This window comes from Octopus sinensis, linkage group LG25 (genome assembly GCF_006345805.1).
Source record: "Octopus sinensis linkage group LG25, ASM634580v1, whole genome shotgun sequence".
NCBI lineage: Eukaryota > Metazoa > Mollusca > Cephalopoda > Octopoda > Octopodidae > Octopus > Octopus sinensis.
In genome coordinates, this window is record NC_043021.1 from 11,500,105 (window position 1) to 11,526,487 (window position 26,383).

At 38.9% G+C, this 26,383-nt stretch overlaps 1 protein-coding gene across 6 annotated transcripts in view; it reads right to left on the minus strand.

The window, feature by feature from the left end:
• The window catches only part of LOC115224238 (ARF GTPase-activating protein GIT1), a 125,176-nt gene that overhangs the window by 12,036 nt on the left and 86,757 nt on the right, over positions 1-26,383 (minus strand). For 4 of the 6 annotated variants that reach the window (XM_036513222.1, XM_029795032.2, XM_029795029.2 and 1 more), the window contains exons 10-18: positions 22,224-22,275; positions 21,304-21,376; positions 19,205-19,296; positions 18,601-18,727; positions 17,529-17,707; positions 16,319-16,372; positions 9,534-9,683; positions 7,411-7,746; positions 3,250-3,315 (exon numbers count right to left, since the gene is read on the minus strand). In XM_036513222.1, coding sequence (XP_036369115.1) covers positions 3,250-3,315; positions 7,411-7,746; positions 9,534-9,683; positions 16,319-16,372; positions 17,529-17,707; positions 18,601-18,727; positions 19,205-19,296; positions 21,304-21,376; positions 22,224-22,275 — 1,129 coding nt within the window. The remainder of the gene's footprint in view (positions 1-3,249; positions 3,316-7,410; positions 7,747-9,533; positions 9,684-16,318; positions 16,373-17,528; positions 17,708-18,600; positions 18,728-19,204; positions 19,297-21,303; positions 21,377-22,223; positions 22,276-26,383) is intronic. The other 2 variants (XM_029795033.2, XM_029795034.2) reach the window with 2 other exon arrangements.

Below are 26,383 nucleotides of genomic sequence, written 5' to 3' on the forward strand. Positions count from 1 at the left end.
CAATGATGTGATTGTTTATTTTTAGAATGACATTGTAGGGTAGGTGTGAGAAGCTGGATCTGGTTGGTTTGGCCGTAAAAAAAGTAAAATATTTGGGTCTGATATGGTTGGCTGAAATGGAAGGGGTAGACCCAGGAAGACGTGAGAAGGAATCTTTGGATGATAGGCCTCACTGAGGAAATAACAAGAGACCGGGATATGCAGCAATTTGCTGTACTTGATAAGACACGTCAAGCTAAGTAAAACTGCTGTCTTCCACACATACAGGTTTGTCCTTTCATGTGCTGGTGCCATCTAAAAAGCATCTGTGCAGGTGTTGCATTAACATACCCATGACAGTGGCACGTAAAAAGCACCCAGCACATTCTGCTAAGTGGTTGGCATTAGGAAGGGCATCCAACCACAGAAGCCATGCCACAACAGACAGCTGGAGTCCAGACAGCTCCCTGCTAGCCAGCTCTTTGTCAAACCATCCAAGCCATGCCAGTGGCACCCATCACATTCTGCTAAGTGGTTGACATTAAGGAAGGGCATCCAACCAGAAGAGCCATGCCACAATAGACGGCTCCCTGCTAGCCAGCTCTTTGTCAAACCGTCCAAGCCATGCCAGCATGGAGAGTGGACATTAAACGATGGTAATGATGATGATGATTAACCCTTTCGTTATCAATCCGGCTGAAACCGGCTCTGGCTCTTTAGTATAAATGTCTTGCTTTCATAAGTTTTGAATTCAAATCTTCCACAAAACCTTAGTTAAAATTTATATTCCCAACACTAGCTTAATGATAACGAAGTTAATTTTACTAAATTCTTTGTTATAGTTAAAATAATTGAAAGAAACACGGAGCATCTCAAAATAAATACAGTAACGAAAGGGTTAAAAGGGGCAGAATTTGAACTCAGAACGTAAAGACAGACGGTCGTAATATACAAACATTTCTCATGGCACCAGTACACTGTTTACAGATGCTTACAGTTTTTATGTTTTCCATGAATTTTTCATGGGTCCCGCTAATAAATATAATTATAAAAATGGTTAAAAATTTTGGCATGGGGCCAGCAATTTCAAGAGATGGGATAAATCAACTATAACAACCCTAATGTTCAACTGGTCATGGGATTGCACCTAGAAAGTTCCCCTCCAAGGCGCAAGCCCAGGCGAGGTTATTTTAGGAAGACCAACAGTTGCCCATGTATACCAGCCTCTCCTCTCCACGCCACCAAGGTTTATTGAAGGGAAACACAAAGGCCGATACAGCTTGGCACCAGTGATGTCGCAACTCATTTCTACAGCTGAGTGACAACTGGAGCAACGTGAAATAAAGTTTCTTGCTCAAGAACACAACACAAACACACACACACACACAACTGTTGCCATAAGAAGGTTAATGAGTGACAAAAGAACACATGCAATCAATCAATACATCAATGGTTGAAGGTTCAGATAAATAATTAAGTTTGTTAATTAGGTTTGTAGAGGTGGGCAACATCCTTCATCATATCATATCCCACTCACTCCACCTTCCATTCTTCCTTGTTCACTTTGAAGCTAAAAAAAGTGGTGCAAAGAAAAAAAACAAAGAAACAAAAAAAAAAAACAGGTGTTGACACTAGCAGCAAGCAGAACTATAAACATCATCATCATCATCATAATAATAATAATAATCGTCTTCATGTTCATCATCAGATGATATTTATGCAATGGCAGACTACAACAAGTGCTGTGGGATAGACACAGAGCAACAAAACAGTGGTGGTAGTAGTAGTAGTAGCAGTGGTGGTCAAAGTAATAGCAACAACAGCAACAATTTAAATAATAATAATAATAATAATAATAATAATAATAATAATAATAATAATAATAATGATCCTTTCTAGTATAGGCACAAGACCTGAAATATTAGGGAGGGGTGCTAGTTGATTACATCAACCCGAGTGCATAACTGGTACTTATTTCAATGACCTGCCCCCCCCCCACTCCTTAAAAGGACGAAAGGCAAAGTCAAACCCAGAGGGAATTTGAACTCTGAACATAAAGGCAGGGGGTGAAATGCTGCTAAGCATTTAGCCCAATGTGCCAATGATTCTAGCAGATTGCTGTCTTAATCCTTTGTACTAAAAGTACAAGGTGTGAAATTTAGGGGGGGGGGAGACTAGTCGATTACATTGACCCCAGGGTTTCACTAATTACATACTAGTTTATTGACTCTAAAAGGATGAAAGGCAAAGTCGATCTCAGCGGAATTTGAACTCAGAACGTCAGGACGGATGAAAACGATTCCGTGGGCTCGCCACCTTAGTAATAAGAACCGTTTCTACTATTGGCACAAGGCCTGAAATTTTGTGGGACGGGGTCAGTCAGTTAAATCAACCCCCCGGAGCTCAACTGGTGCTAATTTCTTCAACCCCGAAAGGGATGAAGGGCAAAGTCGAACTCAGCATGTAAAGAGGGACGAAATGCCACTATCCATTCCACCAGCTTACCGCCTTGATAATAATAATAATAATAATAACAACAATAATTTTTTCTTACTAAAGGCACAAGGCCTGAAATTTTGTGGGGAGGGGGACTAGTCGATGACATCAGCCCCAAATGTCTCACTGGTACTTAATTTATCAACACTGAAAGGATGAAAGGCAAAGTCAGCCTCGGCAGAATCTGAATTCAGAACGTAAAGATGGATGGATACGCAGCTAAGTATTCTGTCCGGCATGCTAACGATTCTACAAAATCGCCACCTTAATAATAATAATAATAATAATAATAATAACAATAATAATAATACTAATAATGATAATAATAATAATGATGATGATAATGATAATAATAAATGATGTTGATAATAATAATCCTTTCTACTCTGGGCACAAGGCTTGAAATTTTCTTGGAAGAAGGAAGATAGTCCATTTCCATCAACCCCTAAATGTTCAACTGGTACTTATTTCATTGACCCTGAAAGGATTAGAGGCAAAGTCTACCTCGGTGGAATAATAATAATACTACTTATGACTAACACAAAGTTTATTATTATTTTTTAAAAAAACAGTGATTTCTAAGTTAGATACAAAGCCACAATAAATAAATATTAATAATAAAAAATAATAATATTAATAAACACAATAATAATAATAATAATAATGATCATAAAACAAAAAGAGAGGAAGAAGAAAAGAAAAGAACTGATGAATTCTGCCGAGGCATGCAGCAATAAAAGAATGGTGTCAGGCAGATAGAGTGACAAGAGGTACCTGTTCCTCTCCTGTGTGAATATTTGATACTGACTGGGCAGTGGGCAGATCGTCTTTACCTTTGCTCTAGAATAACAGGCAAGAAACAATCAGAGAAAACTGGGTACATAGGATGGTGGTGGTGGTGGTGGTGGTGGTGATGATGATTGGAGGTGATGGTGGTGGTAGTGAAAATGGGGGGACAATAATGATTGGAGATAGTGATGATGATGGTGACGGTGATGATGACAGTGATGATAGGAGACAGTGATGATGATGATGATTGGAGGTAGTGATGATGATGGTAGAGATGATGCTGATGAAGTGAGGGATAGTGATGATGATTGGCGATCGTGATGGTGATGGTAGTGATGATGATGGTGGTGGTAGTGGTGATGATGACAAGAGTGACAATGATGATGGTGATGATTGGAAGTAGTGATGATGAATGATGGTGGTGGTAGCAGTGGTGATGAAGATGGGGCACTGATGATGATTGGAGGTAGTGATGATGAATAATGGTGGTGGTAGTGGTGGTGATGATGGGAGGTAGTGATGATGACGACGACGATGATGGGAGACAGTGATGATGATGAATGATGGTAGTGGTGGTGGTGATAATGATGGTGGTGGTGGTGGTGGCGATATTAGGCGGTAGTACTGATGATGATGATAGTGTTAATGATGACAATGATAACAGCAGTGGTGATGATGATGATAATGACAATGATGATGATACTAATAACTGATAACAGTGATAGTAATAATCATTTCTACTTAAGGCACAAGGCCTGTAATTCATGGGAAGGGTGTTAGTTAATTACATTGACCCCAGTACTCCACTGGTACTTATTTTATCAAAGGATTTAAATTCAGAATGTAAAGAGCTCACCACCTTAATAATAATAATTCTTTCTGCTTTTGGGGAGGGGGCTAGTTGATCACATCAACCCCAGTGTTTCACAGGTACTTAATTTACTGGCCTTGAAAGGATGAAAGGGAAAGTTGACCTCGGTGGAATTTGAACTCAGAACATAGAGGCAGACGAAACACCACTAAGCATTTTGCCCAGCATGCTAACGATTCTGCCAACTCATCACCTTAATGACAATAATAATAATAATAAGGGTTTCAAATTTTGCCACAAGACCAGCAATTTTGGTGATGGGGATGAGTCAATTACATCAACCCCAGTGTTCAACTGGTACTTAATTTATCAACCCTGAAATGATGAAAGGCAATGTCAACTTCGATTTGAACCCAGAATGTAGTGACAGATGAAGTAATGCTAAGCATTTTGCTTGGCATGCTAACCATTCTGCCAGCTCACCGCCTCAATAATAATAATAATAATAATAATAAAATAATGATCTCTTCAATGATAGGTATAAGGCCTATAATTTGAGGGAGGGGCTGGTCGGTTACATTGTCCTCAGTAATATAGTATAGTAGAAGACATTTGCCAAGGGTACCATGCAGTGGGACTGAACCCAGAACCATGTGGTTGGGAAGCAAGCTTCTTACCACACAGCTACACTTGTACCTGTGATGATCATAGAGATGATGATGGTCTTTTTCATTTCTAGCTTAACCACAATTCAACTCTCATCAAGTAGCTCTACGACCAAAAGCATTCCATAAGTGGCCATCCTAACAGTTCCCTATCTGCAAGGGAACCCATGACCATATTTCTCAAATGTAGGCTTTTCTAAGATAACTGAGTGGGATTTGGGGGAGGTTTAGCTACTGTTTCTAGCAGGCCGAGCACATTAAAAGCTTGTTTGTTATCTCATTACTTGTAAGTAGCAGTTAGTGCTGTTGGTGTTTAACCCCAGGTCAACTCCACTCCAGGAAACCTATGATCAAAGGTGTTCCAGATATAACCTTCATGTCATCATTTAAAAAAAATATGATTTGAGAAAGGAGGGATTTGGCTGCTGTATCTAGGAAACCAAAAGACCACATAGAAGCTCTCATTGGAGTGGTAGTAGTAGTAATAGTAATTGTGGTGGTTGTGGCAACAACAAATGGAGATAGAGCTACGAACATCAATTAAAAGGTGGTAGTAGTAGTAAATATTACTCCATACACAGAGATAATGAGCAGTAATTAAAACTAATAATACAGTAATCCCTCGGCCATCATGGGTGTCACATTCCCAACTCCCCGCAATAGGTGAAAATCCGTGAAGTGGAAACAGTACTGCACTGTATAATTTTTTAATAAAAGGAAAATGACACCACAGTATGGCAAGGGATTGCTGTATGTATATATATAATATATATATATATATATGCACACACATACATATATGTATATACACACATACATATACATACATAGATACATATATATATATATATATATATATATATATAGTGGCTGCCCCCTCGTTATCGAGTATGGCCATTGCACGGAGCTTAATCAATGTTCAATGTAGTTATCGTGCAATGCCTGTGAAAGAAGATCTTTTTTAAAGTGAGGAAAGGCTGTGCACTGAGTCAATCCCACTCACTAAGCAACAGCAGCCATAATCCGAAAAGAAGAACAAGTGAACATCTTCGGTAACCACTGAGCCACAGGTTTTATGTTGGAGTTAACCCAGTTACCTGAGTTACCTTCTCCTGGAAGGATGCGCGATCGGGTATTCAGTCCGATTATTTCTATGTCCCCGCGCATGATCCAGCCTTAAGACATTTATTGGATGGCCGTTGACTCTCAAGAGTTCCTCCGCCCTTTGACGGGTTTTGTTTTTCATCCTGCAGGGTGTCCAATAAACACCCTCTTCGCCAAGCGAGCTTGGTGGGGTTGCCAGTTTAGTCGCCGACGACCTGACCATGCAACAGGTTGTACTGGGTTACATATTACCAGTAGCACTTAAAAGTGATATATATATATATATATATACACATATACATAGATATACATACATACATATATATACATACAGTTGGCGTTAGGAAGGGCATCCAGCCGTAGAAACACTGCCAGATCAGACTGGGCCTGATGCAGCCTTCTGGCTTCACAGACCCCAGTTGAACCGTCCAACCCATGCTAGCATGGAAAGCGGACACTAAATGATGATGATGATGATATATACATGTAAGGTTAGAATAAAACCCACAAGTCTTGTTAATTACAGCTACTCTGGGTTTTGTGGCCAAAACATTTATTTCGCCATTTTCCAAGCTGAGGAGATGGCAGTCAGACAGTTACTTTAAAACAGATGAAGCTTTAAGCTGCAGAATGTCCATAAGAAAGATGAACATTCTGCAGCTTAAACTTCACAGGGGAGATAACCAACGGTATGTATGTATTTATGGATGGATGGATTGAGGGAAGGAGAGAGGGAGAGATAAAGTAGGTTGGAAAAAAAGGTGGGAAACGGATGATAAAAGGCGATGAAGAGGAAGAAGTTGTGGAAGATGATGATGACTAAAGTGTATACATACTGCTGTCAGTATTGAGAAAATATATACACACACACACACAAAAAAAAAATTTAAAGTACATTGTCATTCTTTTCTGTCCATCTGATACAATATAGCCTCACACCTTGACAGTAATAAACACATATAACACCCATATACCAAACGCACACATATACTACCAATGACACATCTTTACACACACACCACCACAACCACCAAACACACACCATCATCGCCAAATGTACATACAATCACACACACCGTCATGATCACAAAACACATCATCAAATGAACACTCTCCACCATATACACACCTCATCATCATCACCAAACACACATGCTATCAAAAACACACACTGTCAAATACACACACCATCAAACACACACACACCATCAAACACATGCACGCACACCACCAAATACACACGCACACTGCCACATACACGTGCACACTGTCATATACACATATGCACTGTTAAATACACACACTCACTGTCAGACACAATACACCATCCAATGCATACACACAAACACATATCCCAACCATCAAATACACACACACACACACCAAGCATCACATACACATACCAACCATCAAATACACACACACATACCATCAAATACACATACACACACCAACCATCAAATACACACAGCACACACACACATACACACCAACCATCAAATACACACACACACACACACCAACCACCAAACACACGCACGCGCCTGCGCATTACTGAGAACTTACCATCTTATGCTCGGCCTGTCTCTGGTAATTTCGGGGTTCAAACATCGATCGGGGTCGTGCACTTCCGGGCATTCGTTTCAGATCGGCCGGGGAAGATGATGCAGACAGTCGTAGGCCAGCCCCGCCTACACTACCACCACCACCACCACCAACACCGCCTCCACCTGCTCCGTTCAGAAGGAAGCCACCGGCAGGCAAGTTATTGTTGATGTTGTTGTTGTTGATGTTGTTATTGTTGTTGTGACTGCCACCACTGCCCCTACTACCACCTCCAATGCCACCGCCGCTTGACTTGTCCTGCTTCAACAAAGAATTCTCTTCAACCAAGCTGTTCACCTGAAACAGACAAGACACACAGACATAAACATACATGAAGACATTTTGTAGCTTAACCTTCAAAACAAATTCTATATCCGGTCATACCCAGCATTCAATATCCGGCCATACCCAGCGTTCAATATCTGGCCATACCCAGCATTCAATATCCAGTCATACCCAGCATTCAATATCCGGCCATACCCAGCATTCAATATCCGGTCATACCCAGCATTCAATATCTGGCCATACCCAGCATTCAATATCCGGCCATACCCAGCATCAATATCCAGTCATACCCAGCATTCAATATCGGGCCATACCCAGCGTTCAATATCCGGCCATACCCAGCGTTCAATATCCGGCCATACCCAGCATTCAATATCCAGCCATACCCAGCATTCAATATCCAGCCATACCCAGCATTCAATATCCGGCCATACCCAGCATTCAATATCCGGCCATACCCAGCGTTCAATATCCGGCCATACCCAGCATTCAATATCCAGTCATACCCAGCATTCAATATCCGGCCATACCCAGCATTCAATATTTGGTCATACCCAGCATTCAATATCCGGCCATACTCAGCATTCAATATCCGGTCATACCCAGCTTCCAATATCCGGTCATGCCCAGCATTCAATATCCAGCCATACCCAGCATTCAATATCCGGCCATACCCAGCTTTCAGTATCCGGTCATACCCAGCATTCAATATCCAGTCATACCCAGCATTCAATATCCGGGCATACCCAGCATTCAATATCCGGCCATACCCAGCATTCAATATCCAGTCATACCCAGCATTCAATATCCGGCCATACCCAGCATTCAGTATCCGGTCATACCCAGCATTCAATATTTGATCATTGGTTTCAAATTTTGGCAAAAGTCCAGCAATTTCGGTGTTTAACTGATCCTTATTATATCAACCTTGAAAGGATGAAAGACAAAGTCAACCGTGGCAGAATTTAAACTCAGAACATGGAAAGAGACAAACCATTCTGCCAGCTCGCCGCCATCAAACAGATTCCGAATATTGGTCACAAGAAACAAGAATTCATAAACACACATTCATGGTACTTTTTTTTTTACTATAGGCCCAAAGGTTGTAAGAGCAGCAGAATCATTAGCACAGCAGACAAAGTGGTTAGCAGCATTTCTTCCAATTCTTTGCTTTCTGAGTTCAAACACCATCAAAGTCAACTTTTACCTTTCATCCCTCTAGATTCAATAAAACAAAGTACCAGTCATTTACTGGGGTCATTGTAATCAACTTGCCCCCTTCCCTGCAAAATCGCTAGCCTTGAACCCTACAACAGACCAGCATCCCGTTCAGTGGGGTAATGTTATGAGCTTGGTCACTTAAGCACCTTGGAAAATGGGTAACCAGCCCTTATGAGTCCCAGGGCCTGAGACTAACAAAATATATAGGCTCAAGGCATGAAATTTTGGAGGATGGGAGCAGGGTGGAGGGCTAGTTGATTGCAACAACGCCAGTGCTTAACTGGTACTATTTTAGTGACCTTGAATGGTTGAAAGGCAAATTTGGCCTAAGTAGAATTTGAACTCATAACGTAATGAACTGGGGAAAAATGCTACAAAGCATTTTCCCTTGATGCGTTAATGACTCTGCCAGCTCTTTGCCTTCTATCATAAATAATACAAGAAATAAACAAAATTTTAATTTCAGACACCCTCCCCTTACAACTACCACATCTTATTTCCCTCCTCCCACACTATTTAATTCCCCCCACCACCCTTTTTTTTCTGCAGTGAGTGTCATATATTGGAATACAACTTACCAACGTCTTCAGACGATTCACCTCAGTGATAAGATCACTCTGTGTCTGCAAAAGCTGTTGAACTCGGCACTCGGAATTGGCCAGAGATTTCTTCATTTCCAGAAAATCTTCCGTAGACACTGGACCTTCTACCTGTTCTGATGTCATGCTCTGAGAACAAGAAGTGGAGGGCATGGGAGTAGAGCAAGTGGCACAACAAAAAATAATCTAGAACATTCAGCATCAAACATCGTCTCAATAATAACCATTGCTTATGTCATAAGAATTCATGTAGACTTCTGAGAGAAAGTGAAATAACAGTTTTTGGAATAGTGGATCTTGAAGCACACACATAAAGCTATAAACAACAGCATGCAAATACAGGGCTGAAAATCCTTTTTGAACAGAAGTCGGAGGCTGTCCCATCATAGAGTAGCAGATGTAGATCCGTGCCCCACAGGTAGCCTTCTACTCCACCCCAAAGGTTTCTCTCCCCAATATTTACCTGCTATTATTTATAGCTTTATGTGTGCGCTTTGAGATCAACTATTCCAAAAGCCTTTATTGGCAGAATTCTAGTTTAAGCACTCCATATAACTACTCATAGCTTTCTTTATTTGTTGGACTTTACATAAAATTTTTGTGAATTTGTGTTCTACACACAGGAATTCATGTAATTAGGCAAAAAAACAAGCAAAAATTCTTTTTCTGTGTGTTTGAGATCATATTTTGAAAGCAATAAAAAATTTAGAAATAAATCTTTTTATGAAGATGATCGGGGGATTTGAACAACATTGTGTGTGTGTGTGTGAGAAAGAGAGAGACTGAAAAACAACAGTAAAAAATGTCAGTGATATTTCAGCATATTCCTCCCTACAGATGTTTCGATAATTCTTACGTAATGCTATTATTACATTTATGAAGAACTATTGTATCAAAGTTTTTTTTTAATATGAGTTATACAAATCCATTTCTTATACAAGTTGAAAATTCAAGAGAAATAATGGAAACTTGTTTGTATTCTGCGACTCATATTTCAAAGATCCCTGAGGAAATGATTCTTACAAAACATGTAATAATATTATGTAAGAATTACTGAAACTGCTGTAAGAAGGAATATTTTGCAATATCTCTGATATTATTTACAGTTCTTTTAAATGTGTTTTGCTCTGTTTATGTGTTAAAACCTAGACTGCAGTGTATGCGCCATGAATATATATCTTATGTGTGGTTTAAGAGTTTAACACAATGTACTATATTGAGCTCTTAATATATCTAGCAATTCATACTTATGCAGCACATCAGAACATTGTGCGTGAGCGTGCATGCGTGTGTGTGTGTATGTATGTATATATTATATATATATGATTATGATGTGTGTATATAAAAATGTACTGAATCTAAGAAAACTATGAATGTTACAACACTCCATTATTTTCTTTTTCTTCAAACATTTGAGGTTACATGCACATTTAGAAATCATTATTATTATTATTATTATTATTATTATTAGTAGTAGTAGTAGTAGTAGTAACAGTAGCAGCAGCATTATTATCATTATCAACAGCAATAGTAGTAGTAATAGCATTAACAACAGTAGCACTGCAATCAGTAGTAGTACTAGTAGTAGTAGTAGTAATAGTAATACTATTAGTAGTTGCAAGGGTACTAGCAGCAAAGATCGATATGGGGAGGAATTTGCAATATTTCAAGTCTGCAGAGAAAGAAAGAAAAAACAAAAACTACAGGAATTCTTGAAGTACACCAGTCTTGCAAACCATTCACTCACATCTACTGTCACCTGTTTAACCCTTTCGATACCAACCTGGCTGAAACCAGCTCTGTAGTACAAATTCTTGTTTTCAAAAGTTCTCAATTAAAATTGTCCACGAAACCTTAGTCACAATTTATGTTCCTAACATTAGCTGAATGACAACTAAGTTATTTTACTAAATTTTTTGTTATATTTAATGCAATTGAAAGAAACACAGAGCATCTCAACAGAAATATGGTAACAAAAGGGTTAACGTCACCATGATATTTTCAACCCTTTTGATACCAACCCAGCTGAAACCAGTTCTGGCTCTGTAGCACAAATGCCTTGTTTTTATAAGTTTTGAATTAAGATCTTCCACCAAACCTTAGTCCACAATCTATGTTCCTAACACTAGCTTGATGATAACTAAGTTATTTTACTAAATTCTTTGTTATATTTAAAATTAATTGACAGAAACACAGAGCATCTCAAAAGAAGTACGGTAATGAAAGGGTTAATCTTTAGAAACGAGTGCTAACTTTACGCACACACATACACACTGGGAGACTGGTGTCATTACACACTCAATATTGGAGTAAAAGCACAAATACACATATAAATGATCAGAGTAAGGACAAACATATGAACATATAAGTAATATACAATCAAACTGAGGAGACACACATTTCCTTGTACAGAATTCATAATATCTGATAAACATATAGGCTTAGGAGTGGCTGTGTTGTAAATAGCTTGCTTACCAACCACATGGTTCCGGGTTCAGTCCCACCGTGTGGCATCTTGGCAAGTGTCTTCTACTGTAGCCAACCAAAACCTTGTGAGTGGATTTGGTAGATGGAAACTGAAAGAAGCCCATCGTATATATGTATGTGTTTGTCCCCCCAACATCGCTTGACAACCGATGTTGGTGTGTTTATGTCCCCGTAACTTAGCAGTTCGGCAAAAGAGACCGATAGAATAAATACTAGGCTTACAAAGAATAAGTCCTGGGGTCAATTTCTTTCACTTAAAAAAAACCCTTTGAGGCGATGCCCCAGCATGGTCACAGTGAAATGATGTGAACAAGTAAAAGAGTAAAAGAATATATTTATTAGGCTGACCAAAGCCTTGTGAGTGGATTTGGTAGACCGAAACTGAAAGAAGCTCGTTGTATATGTGTGTGTGTGTTTGTCCCCTTCTGCCACCACTTAACTGTTGCTTACCAACCACATGGTTCCGGGTTCAGTCCCACTGCATGGCACCTTGGGCAAGTGTCTTCTACTATAGTCTCGGGCCGACCAAAGCCTTGAGTGTGGATTTGGTAGACGGAAACTGAAAGAAGCCCGTCGTATATATGCATATATGTATGTTTGTGTGTCTGTGTTTGTCCCTCCAACATCGCTTGACAACCGATGCTGGTATGTTTACGTCCCCGTAACTTAGCAGTTCGGCAAAAGCAAACCGATAGAATAAGTACTAGGCTTACAAAGAATAAGTCCTGGGGTCGATTTGCATGGCCACCGTCAAATGACTGAAACAAGTAAAAGAGTAAAAGGAATTGGATGTTGTGTACAAGTGAGAAGAATGAGCAGGGCTGGGCTGGTATGGACATGTGATGCAGATGGAGGATGGTATTTGGGCTAAAGAAATGGTGATACAGATGCAGGAGATCAGATCAGATGCAACCCATGAATGTCCTGCTGCACACAACCTAACTGCCACCAACAATAAGACAGTCGCTTAGGTAGTTGCTTAGTCTGCCTGAAATTTCCTTCAAATCACATACGCAGTGACCAGATAGTCACAACCATCTTTGCCGGATCTGTTCACTAATTTTTGGCAGGTCCCCATAAAAGCATCTGTTTGTCATACATGACTGTCATTTCACATTTAGGGTCATTCATAGCTTCTTTGTGCAGCATCCATTTCTTTGTGTCCAATATTTCACTGCCATGTAATAGCACCGACTTGACACTTGCAGTGAATTGCTCGATTTTAACAGGCACAGCTTGATCAAATGGAATGGCTAAATCTCTCCCTTGGCAAATCCAGGCAAGTCTTAATGTCTTGAAAAGAAAAGGGGGTACCACAAAAGTTTCTTTGTTATTTCCTGGAATTTCGGTTCCAACACGAAGACGAAGAACATGAAAATAGCATCTGGGACATTGACTGAAGTTCAATATAGACGAGTGACAGACTGGACATCCAAGGCAGATTGGGACAAAAAAATAACAGCAACAACAATGACAACAACAACAAAAACAACAACAGTAACAGCAGTTGTAGCAGCAATAATGACAATATGGCTCACTTAAAGGAACTGTTGGTTGAGTCTAAATGGATGTATAACACAAAAACTACTAACAGTAGTAGTGATAGCAGAATTCATATTTAACTATTGCCCCCATCTGTCAATCACACACGGAGTTCCATATTCCATTATTCAAAACCATCTGGTCTAGAAAATAGTGGGGGTGATATCTACAACATCTCTTTCTCTCTCTCTCTCACCTTATGTGTATGTGTGTGTGTGTATATATATATATATATGTGTGTGTGTGTGTGTGTGTGTGTGTGTATATATAGGTGCAGGCATGGCTGTGTGGCAAGTAGCTTGCTTCCCAACCACATGGTTCTGGGTTCAGTCCCACTGCGTAACACCTTGGGCAAGTGTCTTCCACTATAGCCTCAGACCAACCGAAGCCTTGTGAGTGGATTTGGTAGACGGAAACTGAAAGAAGCCTGTCATATATATGTATGTATGTAATTGATGTTGATGTGTTTATATCCTTGCAACTTAGCGGTTCGACAAAAGAGACCAATAGATGAAGTACTAGGCTTACAAAGAATAAATCCTGGGTTCGATTTATTCAACTAAAGGCGGTGCTCCAGCATGGCCATAGTCAAATGACCGAAACAAGAATATATGTATCACATCATGTAAAAGCATTTGTGTGGTGCCATGAAAAAGCACCCATGCAGTGCCACGTAGAAGCACCCTGCACATTTTGTAAAGTGGTTGGTGATAGGAAGGGCATCCAGTTGTAGAAACTGGTGCAGCTCCCAGCTTGCCAACCCTGGTCAAACCATCCAACCCAACAGATATTAAATGATGACGATGTATGCATGTATATTTATCTGGTTCAAGGTCAATCGCTTGCTACTCTGACCTTCAACTGTGGATGCAAGTTACAACTTGAGAGCAAGGAGGAGGGGAGAGAGAGAGAGAATGTAAATGCACATACACACAGCTACATGTTCAAAGCTAATGATTTAGTCCATCTTTACATGGGGGTCCTGGGTATGTGAAATCTTTCAGGTGATATGAAGATGGAAGTGGGATTCCAGAAAGCAATCAGCTCATAGTAGTGACAAAGTGAATCATCAGTTTTAAATGAATAAATGAAATTCCACTGCAGGTATTCAGAACTCATTCACACACACACACATACATAACTACCTACATACATACGGGACTACTATCCATTTCTAATATAAAAAGAGGGTATTTGATATGTTTGTTTTTGTATGCTGAAACAAAATCCATGAGAGAGAGAGAGAGTGAAAGGGAGAGATATTAAGATAAAGAAAGTAAACAAAAAAATGAGATCAAAAAAGAGCAAAAGAAAGAGAATGGAAGAGAAAGAGAATGAGAGAGAAAGGAGAAATGAAAGAGAGAAAGGAAAGGAAAGACATAAGAAAAATGAAAGAGAAAGATCTTACTCAAATATGTCAATCATTATTTGTCCAGAAAGAAGTAGGAAGAATGCAAGGGACACACTGACACACAATATCAGCCTGTCTTTCACATTCCCTCACATTTTGCATGGCTTAGTGGAGGGAGTAACTGACCATTTGGACAAGAAGGTCACCGAAACCTGGTTGAGATGAGGCATGGATAACATTTTTTGAGAACTGAGTCACACGAGACATGGCTCATTATCAGACAGGCGGCACTACTGAAACTTCCAAGGTTAATTTCCTGTTAGGCGTGCCACTCAGAAAGTCCCACAAGCCATGGACGGTCAATGATTGGCTTAGGCAAAAATGAAGAATAAGATTTTACAAAATTAAACATGGACGTAAACTAGAGAGATGAATGAAAAAAATTTTTAAAGACGAACAAAACCTAACGATTACACCATGTAACAAAATTTTATTTATTTTTTTGGTCTTGTCTTTGGTCAGTAAGTGTTGTTTCCTATTTGCTTCTATCTAGAAATCAAAGGAAATCACTACTATTCCCTTTAAACTTTGCTTTTCTGACCTGGGCATCAATGCTTTTGAAACTAACCTATTTCCCATTACATTTCAGACAGATCCAGTGCTGAGTTGCTGAAGCAGAAATATTGTTATAGCAAATATTCCACTCAGTACCACAGATTTGCTTGTTAGTTGCTTGACCTTAGCCATTTGAGCCACTCCCTTAGTGGCTGACAATATGTGCATCTCTGATGATGAGCAGAAGTAGTGGGGGGAGCATCAGAGCATATGTTGAGAGGGATTTTAAGGGGTTTGAATAAATATCATAACAAAAGCAAAGTTTGAAGGACACATTAGCCGTTTTTCATATTTTGTAGGGTGAAGCCTATAGGAAATAACAGTTGCTACCCAAGGACCAAAATCATGTTACACAGTGTTATTAAAAATCCCAACTTCCCTCCACTGATCAAAAACTAAAGGAAATATTTTGAAAAGCAAATTCCAAGACATAAAAGGGGTGAGGGAAGAGGAAGAAGATGAAGAAAGAGAACAAGATGGAGAGGGAAGGTGGTTGAAGGAGCAAGAAAGACTAAGCAAGTTAAAGGGAAAGAGATAGAGTAAGCAAATAAAGACAGGGAGAATAGGCAGAGGGAGTAAGCAAATGAAGAGAGGGGAGAAGGCAGAAGAGAGAGAGAGAGGAGTAGAAGAAAAACTAGTGAGGATGAGAAAGGGAAGAAGAGAGAGAGAGAGAGAGGCTGTGTGTGTGTGTGTGTGTTAGCAAGAAGCGGCCATGCACAGCATTGCACAGACACGCATTCGTACGTACGGAAACCTGTACACATCTCACCTCCGTAAACGACACAATTGAAGTAGGGGTCATTTCACGACGAATGATCCGAGACTGAGAAATGGTGGTGACGAGAGATGGAACAAATAAAATATAAAGAAACAAACGAAAAAAAAAAATTAAAACATAAAATATAATAGAATCGAAATAACAAATTTAAACAGAAATAAATAAAATTTAAAATATAAAAAAAAATTCATAAACAAAAAAAAAACAAACAAAACGAAAAATTGTTAAAGAAAATGAAACAAATATATATATATATATATATATATATATATATAGCATAATTTAGGGTATAAATCATAAATATAAATCATAATTTAGGGTATCTAAGAGATACCGCCACGCTGGAAATAGCAGCCAAAATTTTAATAATAATTATTACCTTTGAAAGTTTTTATTCCCATGCTGGCCACTTGATAAGATCGATATTTAAATTAACGATCTTATCCTTATATATATATATATATACATATATATATATATATATACACACACACACACACACACACACACACATATATATATATATATATATATATATATATATATACGATACAAAAATCTGACCAACAAAGGTCAAAGAATCATGAAGGTGTACATACCATTGGCTTTTGAATGTTGTGTTCATGTATTCACCTAATGAAAATAGTTTTTTCTAATGATGTCATGTCTCCCATCAATTAAAAATTCAGAGGAAACAGCTGAAGAGAATTGACACATTATCCATCTGTTCTTATTTATTTATATATACCTTCAAAAGGGTCACACCTTTGAACATCTCATGAGGTTGGTGATTTTGTGTGACTTTTTGAGTTATATTTTCTTACCTCTTATTTCTAGCAATTGTCAGTGCTATTTTACACCCTCATTCTACCTTTTTGACTTTTAGTTGCTTTAGCCACCTATAACGTATTTAATATATTGTTATAGTATGTGTGTATGTGTGTGTTCCACCATCATTTGACAACCAATGTTGGTGTATTTACATCCCCATAACTTAGCGGTTTGGCAAAAGATATGGATAGAATAAGTACTAGGCTTACAAAGAATAAGTCCTGAGGTCGATTTCTTCAACTAAAAAAAAACAAAAAACGCTCTAATGTGGTGCTCCAGCATGGCCGCAGTCGAATGACTGAAACAAGTAAAAAAGTAAAAGAATCTATTCACATCCACTCAAGCTGTCGTCTCCCTGACACACACTTACATCTGCTGGTCGGTCTTTCTTCCCTTCTTCCTTGGCACTTTTGATGCTCTGGGTGTCTATACTGCTGTAGTCTTCATCGGAAGCTACGCTGTCATACAAAGGCTCATCATCACTGGAAACCTGGCTGTAACCCCTTGAACCCCGTGTAGGGGCTGTCATTATGGCAGATGAACGGCCACCTGGAAGGGAGAAAAAAAAAACAAACATGAATTATGAAGTAGAAACAGTTTTTACAAGAATGGTCCTTTAACATTGAAACTTTTAAGGAAGTTGTTGATGATCTTTAGCTTTAGGTCAGCCCTGATCAAGCAGACCAACAATCAAAAGAGGAAGATTTGGCTGTTATTGAAGGTCTCTTTGAAGGCATATAGCTCAGTGGTTAGAGTGTCGAGCTCATTTACCTGAGGTAGTGAGTTCGATTCCCAGACCAGGCTCTGTGTTATGTTCTTGAGCAAAACACTTTATTCAGCATTACTCCAGTTCACTCAGCTGTAGAAATGAGTTTCAGCATCACTGGTGCTAAGCTGTACCGACCCCTTTTGCTTTTCCCTTGGATAACAACAGTAGTATGGAAAGGGGAGGCTGGTATGCATGGGCAACTGCTGATTTTCCATGAACAACCTTGCCCAAACTTGTGCCTCAGAGAGTAGCTTTCTAGGTTCAATCCCATGGTCATTCATGATCGAAGGGGTCTTTACCTTATTCTACCTTTTTGGCTATAACGTATTTAATATATTGTTATAGTATCTTATTGTATGCATGTGTGTATGTGTGTGTATGTTCCATGGAGCCTTAACAGCTGAAGGGCTGTTAAGGCTCCATGTCTTTTTAGTCAACTCTAATAAATGGATGGGTGACATAAAGAAGATGAGTGTCATGGTATCACTGAATGTCCAAGTGCCATGCAGTAGGACTGAAACCAGAACCATGTGGTTGGCAAATAATTTTATTCGCACAGCACACCTGTGCCATCGGCTTTTGAAATGTATTTCTCTCTTTGAAGGAGTGTCTAAGATTGATGATGATGATGTTTTGTGATGACAAACATAAACATGAAATGTATAAAACTTACTGGGCTCTTTAGGGTTAATAATCATGGAAGCCGTGGTTCCCATTTGTCTCCTCTTGGCATCACTTAAAATATCGATGATCAGCGTTACAAATTCTCGTGGGTTGAAGCGAGCAAGTTTTTGGCGACCCTGAGTAACATGAAAGAAACAGAAAAATAAGTGTCAAGTTTTGAAGTTATTTTGCTTGAAATTTCTGCCAATGGGACAGGTAGGTAGAGAGAGAGAAAGAGAGAGAGAGAGACAGACACACAGAGATGGATGGAGAAAGAGGGGGAATGCACACAGGGAAAGATAGAAAATAGAGAAAAAGAGAGGAGGAGAGAGATGGGAGAAAAGACAGGGGAAATGGGGAGGAGAGGAAGGGCAAGAATAGAGGGAGAGGAGATGGGGAAAGGTGAGAAGAAGGTGTATTTTATATATATACTAGACAAAAAACACGACACATACACACAACAACCTTGACATGTACACCTGAGAGGCATGTGTGTGCGCAGACACACACAAGACAAAGCCATATGGCAATGGTGCCACATACATACACATGCACACATACACACACACACACAAAAGCCAAAAAAATGGGGAAAAGTAAAAGAAAGCCCTTACTTGGTTCCTTGTAGTGGAAAATTCTGGATTGACTGGTAAAAAGGGTATTGTAACCCCTATAGTGGAACTATGTTCATTTGATGAGACCCAAACTGTTGGAAGACAAAACAGAACACCAATTATGACTTTTCGTTTTCAAAGGGTTCTACAAATGCTATTTTGAATAAGAATATATGATGAGGCTGAAACATGACATTTCCTGGTTTCCTAGTTATCAAAATACGTATAAACAGGGTCATACATGGACACAGAAACTCAACTGCATTTGAATGTGGGCGAATACAGTTTGCAGTAGACAGAAATATGCAAGCCGTATGCAAAAAACAAGGTGTGGCTGTGTGGTAAGAAGCTCGCTTCCCAACCACATGGTTCCAGGTTCAGTCCCACTGTGTGGCAGAATAGGGAAGTGTCTTCTTCTATAGCTCCAGGCTGATCAAAGCCTTGTGAGTGGATTTGGTAGATGGAAACTGAAAGAAGCCCATTATATATGTGTGAGTGATTGTCTGTGTTTGCCCCCCCCCCCCATCACCACTTGACAACCAGTGTTGGTGGGATTATGTCCTTGTAACTAAGCAGTTCGGCAAAAAAGACCAATACAATTAGTAGGATTTTCAAAAATGTCCCTGGGTGGATTCATTCAACTGAAATTCAAGGTGGTACTCCAGCATGGCCTCAGTCAAATGACTGAAATAAGTAAAAGAATAAAAACGTGTGCACACACACCAGACTTAACCCTTTTCAATCCAATTACTGTCAAAACAGAATGGTTATTTAATTCATATTGTTTTGGATTCACCATGCATGTGTAAGGAGTTTGTTCCCCAACCACATGGTTCCAGATTCAGTCCCACTGTGTGGCCCCTTGGGCAGGTGTCTTCTGCTATAGCTTCGGCCTGACCAAAGCCTTTTGAGTGTATTCAGTAGACGGAAACTGAAAGAAGCCCAATGTGTGTGTGTATCTTTGTGTCTGTGCTTATCCTCCACCACTGCTTGACAACCAGTGATGGTATATTTTTAGAATGACATTGTAGGGAAGGTGTGAGAGGCTGGATCTGACTAGTTTAAACATTAACCCTTCTGCATCCCTATTTCTTTGCCAAATTGTTTTGAATTAATCATGCATTATCTTGTAACTTCAAGATTTCAATGGTGCATTTCTATATTTTTAGAATGACATTGCAGGGTAGGTGTGAGAGATTGGATCTGGTCAGTTTGACCATAAAACAGGTAAAATATTTAGGCCAGATATGGCTGGATGCTATAGGGTAATGTACCATTACCCTATAGTACATTATTATAGGGTAATACTATGGGGTGTGTTCTAAAATATTTCCTGAATATTCACTGATGAAATTAGGGTTAGGGTATATAATTAATTGCAAGGCTTGATAGAAATAGTCATATAATCTTCCTCAAACATACACACAGTAACTTCATATTCAGTGAGGTACATCTAGAGAAGATATGTCTGACTAGTATTATAACCTGATTCCATTCAGGTCTACTCGGGCCACATTTTAAAGATGAGAAATTTTTTAAAAAAAACGAAAATTTTATCAAAAAATAAAAAGAAAATGAGAGCAAAAAGCACTCGTTTTTTTCACAATGAAAAATCGTTTCCTAGTAGCCGGAATTTCGCAACAAAATGTATGATTACTAAGCACAACAGCCTGCAGTGCATGCCGTTGGGCATAAAAAGCCAATCATACAAACCTAGAGGGGCTCTGGGACCCCTTGAATCAAAAAAAAAAAATCACTTTTTTTGCCATAGCAATCACATCTTTATAGATTGCGAATTTTAACCATCACGGGTCTCATCCTCACCACGCATTTAGTATCCCTGCCAATTTTCAGCTTGATCCTAGCCTCGGTTTGGCCACCATTAACCATCGAAGCAAAATGTGCATACAATTTTCGTCCAAGGACTGTTTTATAGATATAGATGATAAACTAAGAAGGAGCGGTCGTCAATGGGATACCTTTGGTCACACAGCAGTCCTGTTTGAGCCAGCCTAGGGCAAAACAATAACAACAAGCAAACGAACAGGCACAACAGATTACAGTGTAAAATGATAATGATAAATGATGGGGATACAAACTTTCATCATTCTCCCTTCGATCAACTTCATCGTAAACGTCCATTGCAAGTTCTTCAAACAAATTGTTGGGAAGCTGAGAGGAAGAGAAACGAAATATTTTGGTAAAGTGTAAATAGTATAAAGGTTTAGGGTTGCGATGTGGGTGGAGTGTTTGTGTGTGTGAGCTGGGAGCAGATTAAGAGAGGCGGTGCGCTGGCAGAAACGTTAGCACGCCGGGCGATATCGTCTGTCTTTACGTTCTGAGTTCAAATTCCACCGAGGTCGACTTTACCTTTCATCCTTTCGAGGTCGATAAATTAAGTACCAGTTACGCACTGGGGTCGATGTAATCAACTTAATACCTTTGTCTGTCCTTGTTTGTCCCCTCTATGTTTAGCCCCTTGTGGGTAATAAAGAAATAGGTTAGGTGGGGGGAAGACAGAGACAAGAGGTGGAAGGACAATCTGATAGAGAGAGAAGGAAAATGTGAATAGAAAAAGGAGAGAATATATGTGCATATTGGTTTCAAATTCTGGCACAAGGCCACTTTAAAGTGAAGTCTCGAACTTAGAAATGGTTTCAGATTTTGGCACAAGGCCAGCAATCTTGGGATTGTTGAGTCCTGAGTTTTTGAAATAAAAAGGAGTACAGGTGCAGGAATGGCAGTGTAGTTACAAGTTTGCTTCCTAACACAGGATTAAGGGTTCAGTCCCACTGCATGGCACCTTGGGCAAATGTCTTCTACCTGTAACCCCAGGCTGACAAAAGCCTTGTGGGTGGATTTGGCAGTGGGGAAAAAAGAGACCAACAACAGAATAAGTAATTGACTTCTAAAAAAAAAACAAATAAGTACAGGGGCTGATTTGTACGACTAAAACCCTTTGAGGCAGTGCCCCAGCGTGGCCACAGTCAAATGACTGAAACGAATAAAAGATACTCACGGCTTGTAACATTTTCTTTGCCTCCTTTGCTAACTCGGAAATATCCAGACTGCTGCAATGACAAAACGGAGACCAGGTTGTAAACAGCTGACAAAATAAGGAAACATTAAAAGGGTTTGCAAACATGAAGAGGATAAATATAGAGGAGATGTCAACTGAATAATTACAATTAAGAGATAATGGTTAGAGAGGCAAAAATCTCTCACTAAATTTTATATATATAGTCATTATATTTTAAATTATACATACATTTATGTTATGTATTTACATATATTTTTGATTATATCTATATAACTATGCCTATAACTATACATATGTGTGTGTGTATAAAATCCTTACATATATATAACAATTTAGCTATGTGTAAAAAACCACCTAAGGGAAATGAAATATCTGAAGAATTTACTGGTTTTTATTACCTATATCTTTAACGATTTTATTCCAGTAGGTAAATAGATAAAAAAAAAAACATAGTTTATTAATATATAAATATAAATAAGAAATAGAAAACAAAACAATAAATCGAACTATTATAAATTCAATTCAATTTAAATATTTTAGACAAACAAATGACACATCTCATAAATATGTGTCATTTGTTTGTCTAAAATATTTAAATTGAATTGAATTTATAATAGATTGATTTGTTGTTTTGTTCTCCATTTCTTATATATATATAATTAATATAATATACTTTGAATTATATTTACATTTATGTGTGTGTAAATATTTTAGATTATATCTATATAAACATTTGTATATATATCTATAACCGTGTGTGTGTGTAAAATCTTAATATATATCATCATCATCATTATCGTTTTGACGTCCACTATCCATGCTGGCATAGGTTGGACAGTCCAACAGGAGTTGACCAGGTAGAAGAACTGTCCAACCCATGTCAGCATGGATGGTGGACGTCAAACGATAATGATGCTGATGATATATAATACGATTTTATACACACATACACACTGGCTGCGAGTATTTTGGTTAATTGTTGATTATTGCTTAAATATGTGATTTGTGTCCTACATTCAATTCTAATTTAGTATTTGAAATATAAACCCTTTTTTTTTTCTTTAAAAAAAAAAACTTTAGAATTATCTTCCCCTTGACAATCAATTTCTTTGAGCAAAAACTCTTTTATTCTCTAACTAGCCTCAGCCCAAGAGCTGCAGCCATGCTGGGGCACCACCATATTCATTCTTCTTAGATAAACATAATACCTATTTCTTTACTACCCACAAGGGGCTAAACACAGAGAGGACAAACAAGGACAGACAAACGGATTAAGTCGATTATATCGACCCCAGTGCGTAACTGGTACTTATTTAATTGACCCCGAAAGGATGAAAGGCAAAGTCGACCTCGGCGGAATTTGAACTCACAACGTAGCGGCAGGCGAAATACCGCTTAGCATTTCGCCCGACATGCTAACGTTTCTGCCAGCTCGCCGCCTATAAACATAATACCGTATAAGACACACCATTGATACCATATAAGACACACTTTTATTCTAGAAAAAAAAAAGCTCAAAAAAAAAAAATCCAAAACAAAAAAAAAAAAAAATCACCCTGGATCCTAAATGCAAAGCAGAACCCAAACAGCTTTAAACATTGCATGCTTTAATGCACCAAAAACTTTTTTTTTCCAGAATATACAGCTGAAATTCAGGTGCATCTACTGTCTGCGTCTCTTTTATACCATCAAATATGGTACTTAGAACATCCTTAATAAATATCATACACTAAATTAATTTTATTTCATTTTTTAAAATTTATATACTAAGAGTTATTTTTCTGTATTCTTTTTGGCTGCTGTGATCATCATCATCATCATCAGCAGCAGCATTAAGAGCGGCAGCAGTCATGTGCTAATCCATTACCTCCACTCGATCGTTTTCATGGTGGCAAGCTGGCAGAATCGCTAGCATGCTGGGCGTAATGATTAGTGGTATTTTACCCGCCGCTACGATCTGAGTTCAAATTCTGCTGAGGTCGACTTTGGCTTTAATCCTTTTGGGGGACAATAAATTAAGTAACAGTGAAATACTAGGGTTGATGTAATCAACTAGTCTACTCCCCCAAAATTTCAGGCCTTGTACCTTTAACAGAAAGAGAAAGGATTATTATTATTATTAAGGTGGTGAGCTAGCAGAATGGTTAGCATGCCAAACAAAATGCTTGGCAGCATCTCGTCTGTCTTCGTGTTCTGAGTTCAAATCCTGCCACGGTCGACTTTACCCTTCATCTTTTCAGGGCCGATGAAATAAGTACCAGTTGAGCACTGGGGTCGATTTAATCGACTTATCCCCCCACCCCCACTCAACCCCCAACTTGCTGGCCTTGTGTTAAAATTTGAAACCATTATCATCAGTATTTCTGGAAATAATGCTGTCAAGGGGCAGATAATTCCGTATAGTACTAAAATAGCTGTCCATGTATGATGGAGTTCAGAAACAACACGTAAGCATTTTCACTCTTAAATAAATCCAAGATACATCACACGATACAACTCACTCCTACGACACAATAGCATAACCGAAACCTACTCACCCCATCGGTAACGTCACATCTATCTGTGTAAGACATATCCTATGTAATAGATATCTGAAGTGTAACTCGCAACAATACACATCTATGCAATGGATTAATGTAAGGCAGATTTCAGGCATCTACTACATGGGAGATAACTCACACCTACAAACACTAGCGGTCAAAACCAATACACAGTGCAATACACAAATCAAATCCGAAAAAGGAATATCTCAAAGCTACATGCAGTGTGTGTCTGTGTATATGTGTTTGTGTGTATGTGTGTAAACTTTTACAAGATGTTGTGGGTGACAATGACTTTGACGTTTAGGTCTGTTATCCTTCACCAGACTGGTATGTTTGGGTTCGTCTTACTTTCATGCAATCACTGGTAAGTTGCCAGCAGCAGCTGACCATTGAGGAACCAAGTCCAGCAGTACAGGCTACAGTGCTTTGGCCACGTCTGCAGAATAAGCACTGGAAGACCACCACACCAGCTTTTGTGGTAGCAGCAATCCATGCACTGGGGAATCCAGTACAGTGCACCATACAAGACATGGGCGAAACAAACTGAGGAAGATCTGAAGTCATGGCACCTCAATCTCAAGGCCAGTACCATGGATTGGAAAGCAAAGAATAACATCACCAGAGTCCATCATCCAGCAGCACCCATACAAGCATATTGGTTGAGAGGACAGCCTCTCACTCCAGTCACCAGTTAGGGATTCGGGAAGTTGTTATATAGTCCGCAGTGAGTCTCTGGAAAGGTTCTATACCAAGCTAAAACAAACCCAAATGTATCACAGTCCGATGAAAGCTAGCAGCTTGAGACTTCAAAGTCAGTCACTCCTCTTCAAGTAAAAGTCTAATAAATATACATTATTTACATTTGATGGATATTTGTCCTCATCTTGTTTGTTGTTAACACAATGTTTCGGCTGATACACCCTCCAGCCTTCATCAGGTGTCTTGGGGAAATTTTGAACCTGGGTTCACATTCCTAAGGTAGTTTTTGATATTATTATTATTATTATTATTCAAGTCACTGCCTGGAATCGAACTTGGAATCATGGGGTTAGTAGGCCATGCTCTTAACCACTACGCCATAAGATGAAGACAAATATCCATCAAATGTAAATAATGTACATAATTCCTCATTTCTTAAATATAGAACTAAATATGTTCTCTACAAAAAAGTATTCAGTAATTTCTTTAGTTTAATGTAAAACTGTTTTTTATTAGAACTTCACATCAAAACAAACATTAATATCTACGTCTATGTACTTATATTTACCACGTCTATGCAAGGTAATGCTTCACACCTAATTACATAGTCATAACGAATAGACCACTGAATGTCATACGCATGCGTAATGGATTTCGTATGACAACATGCTGTGGGCACATTTCAGCAGAAAATAAAAACAAACAACAAATCAATCAAAAAAGAGATGAAAACATTAACAGATGTTGCACCGTCAAAACTCGTGCAACGTAACTCACTGCACAACAGACGTGGATGGAGGTGGTGAGGAGGAGCTGGGTGGATAGGGGTCGGAATATGGAATAGAAGGTTTCAATAAACATGCAATAAAAATATTCCTGTATGGGGGGAGAGAGAGA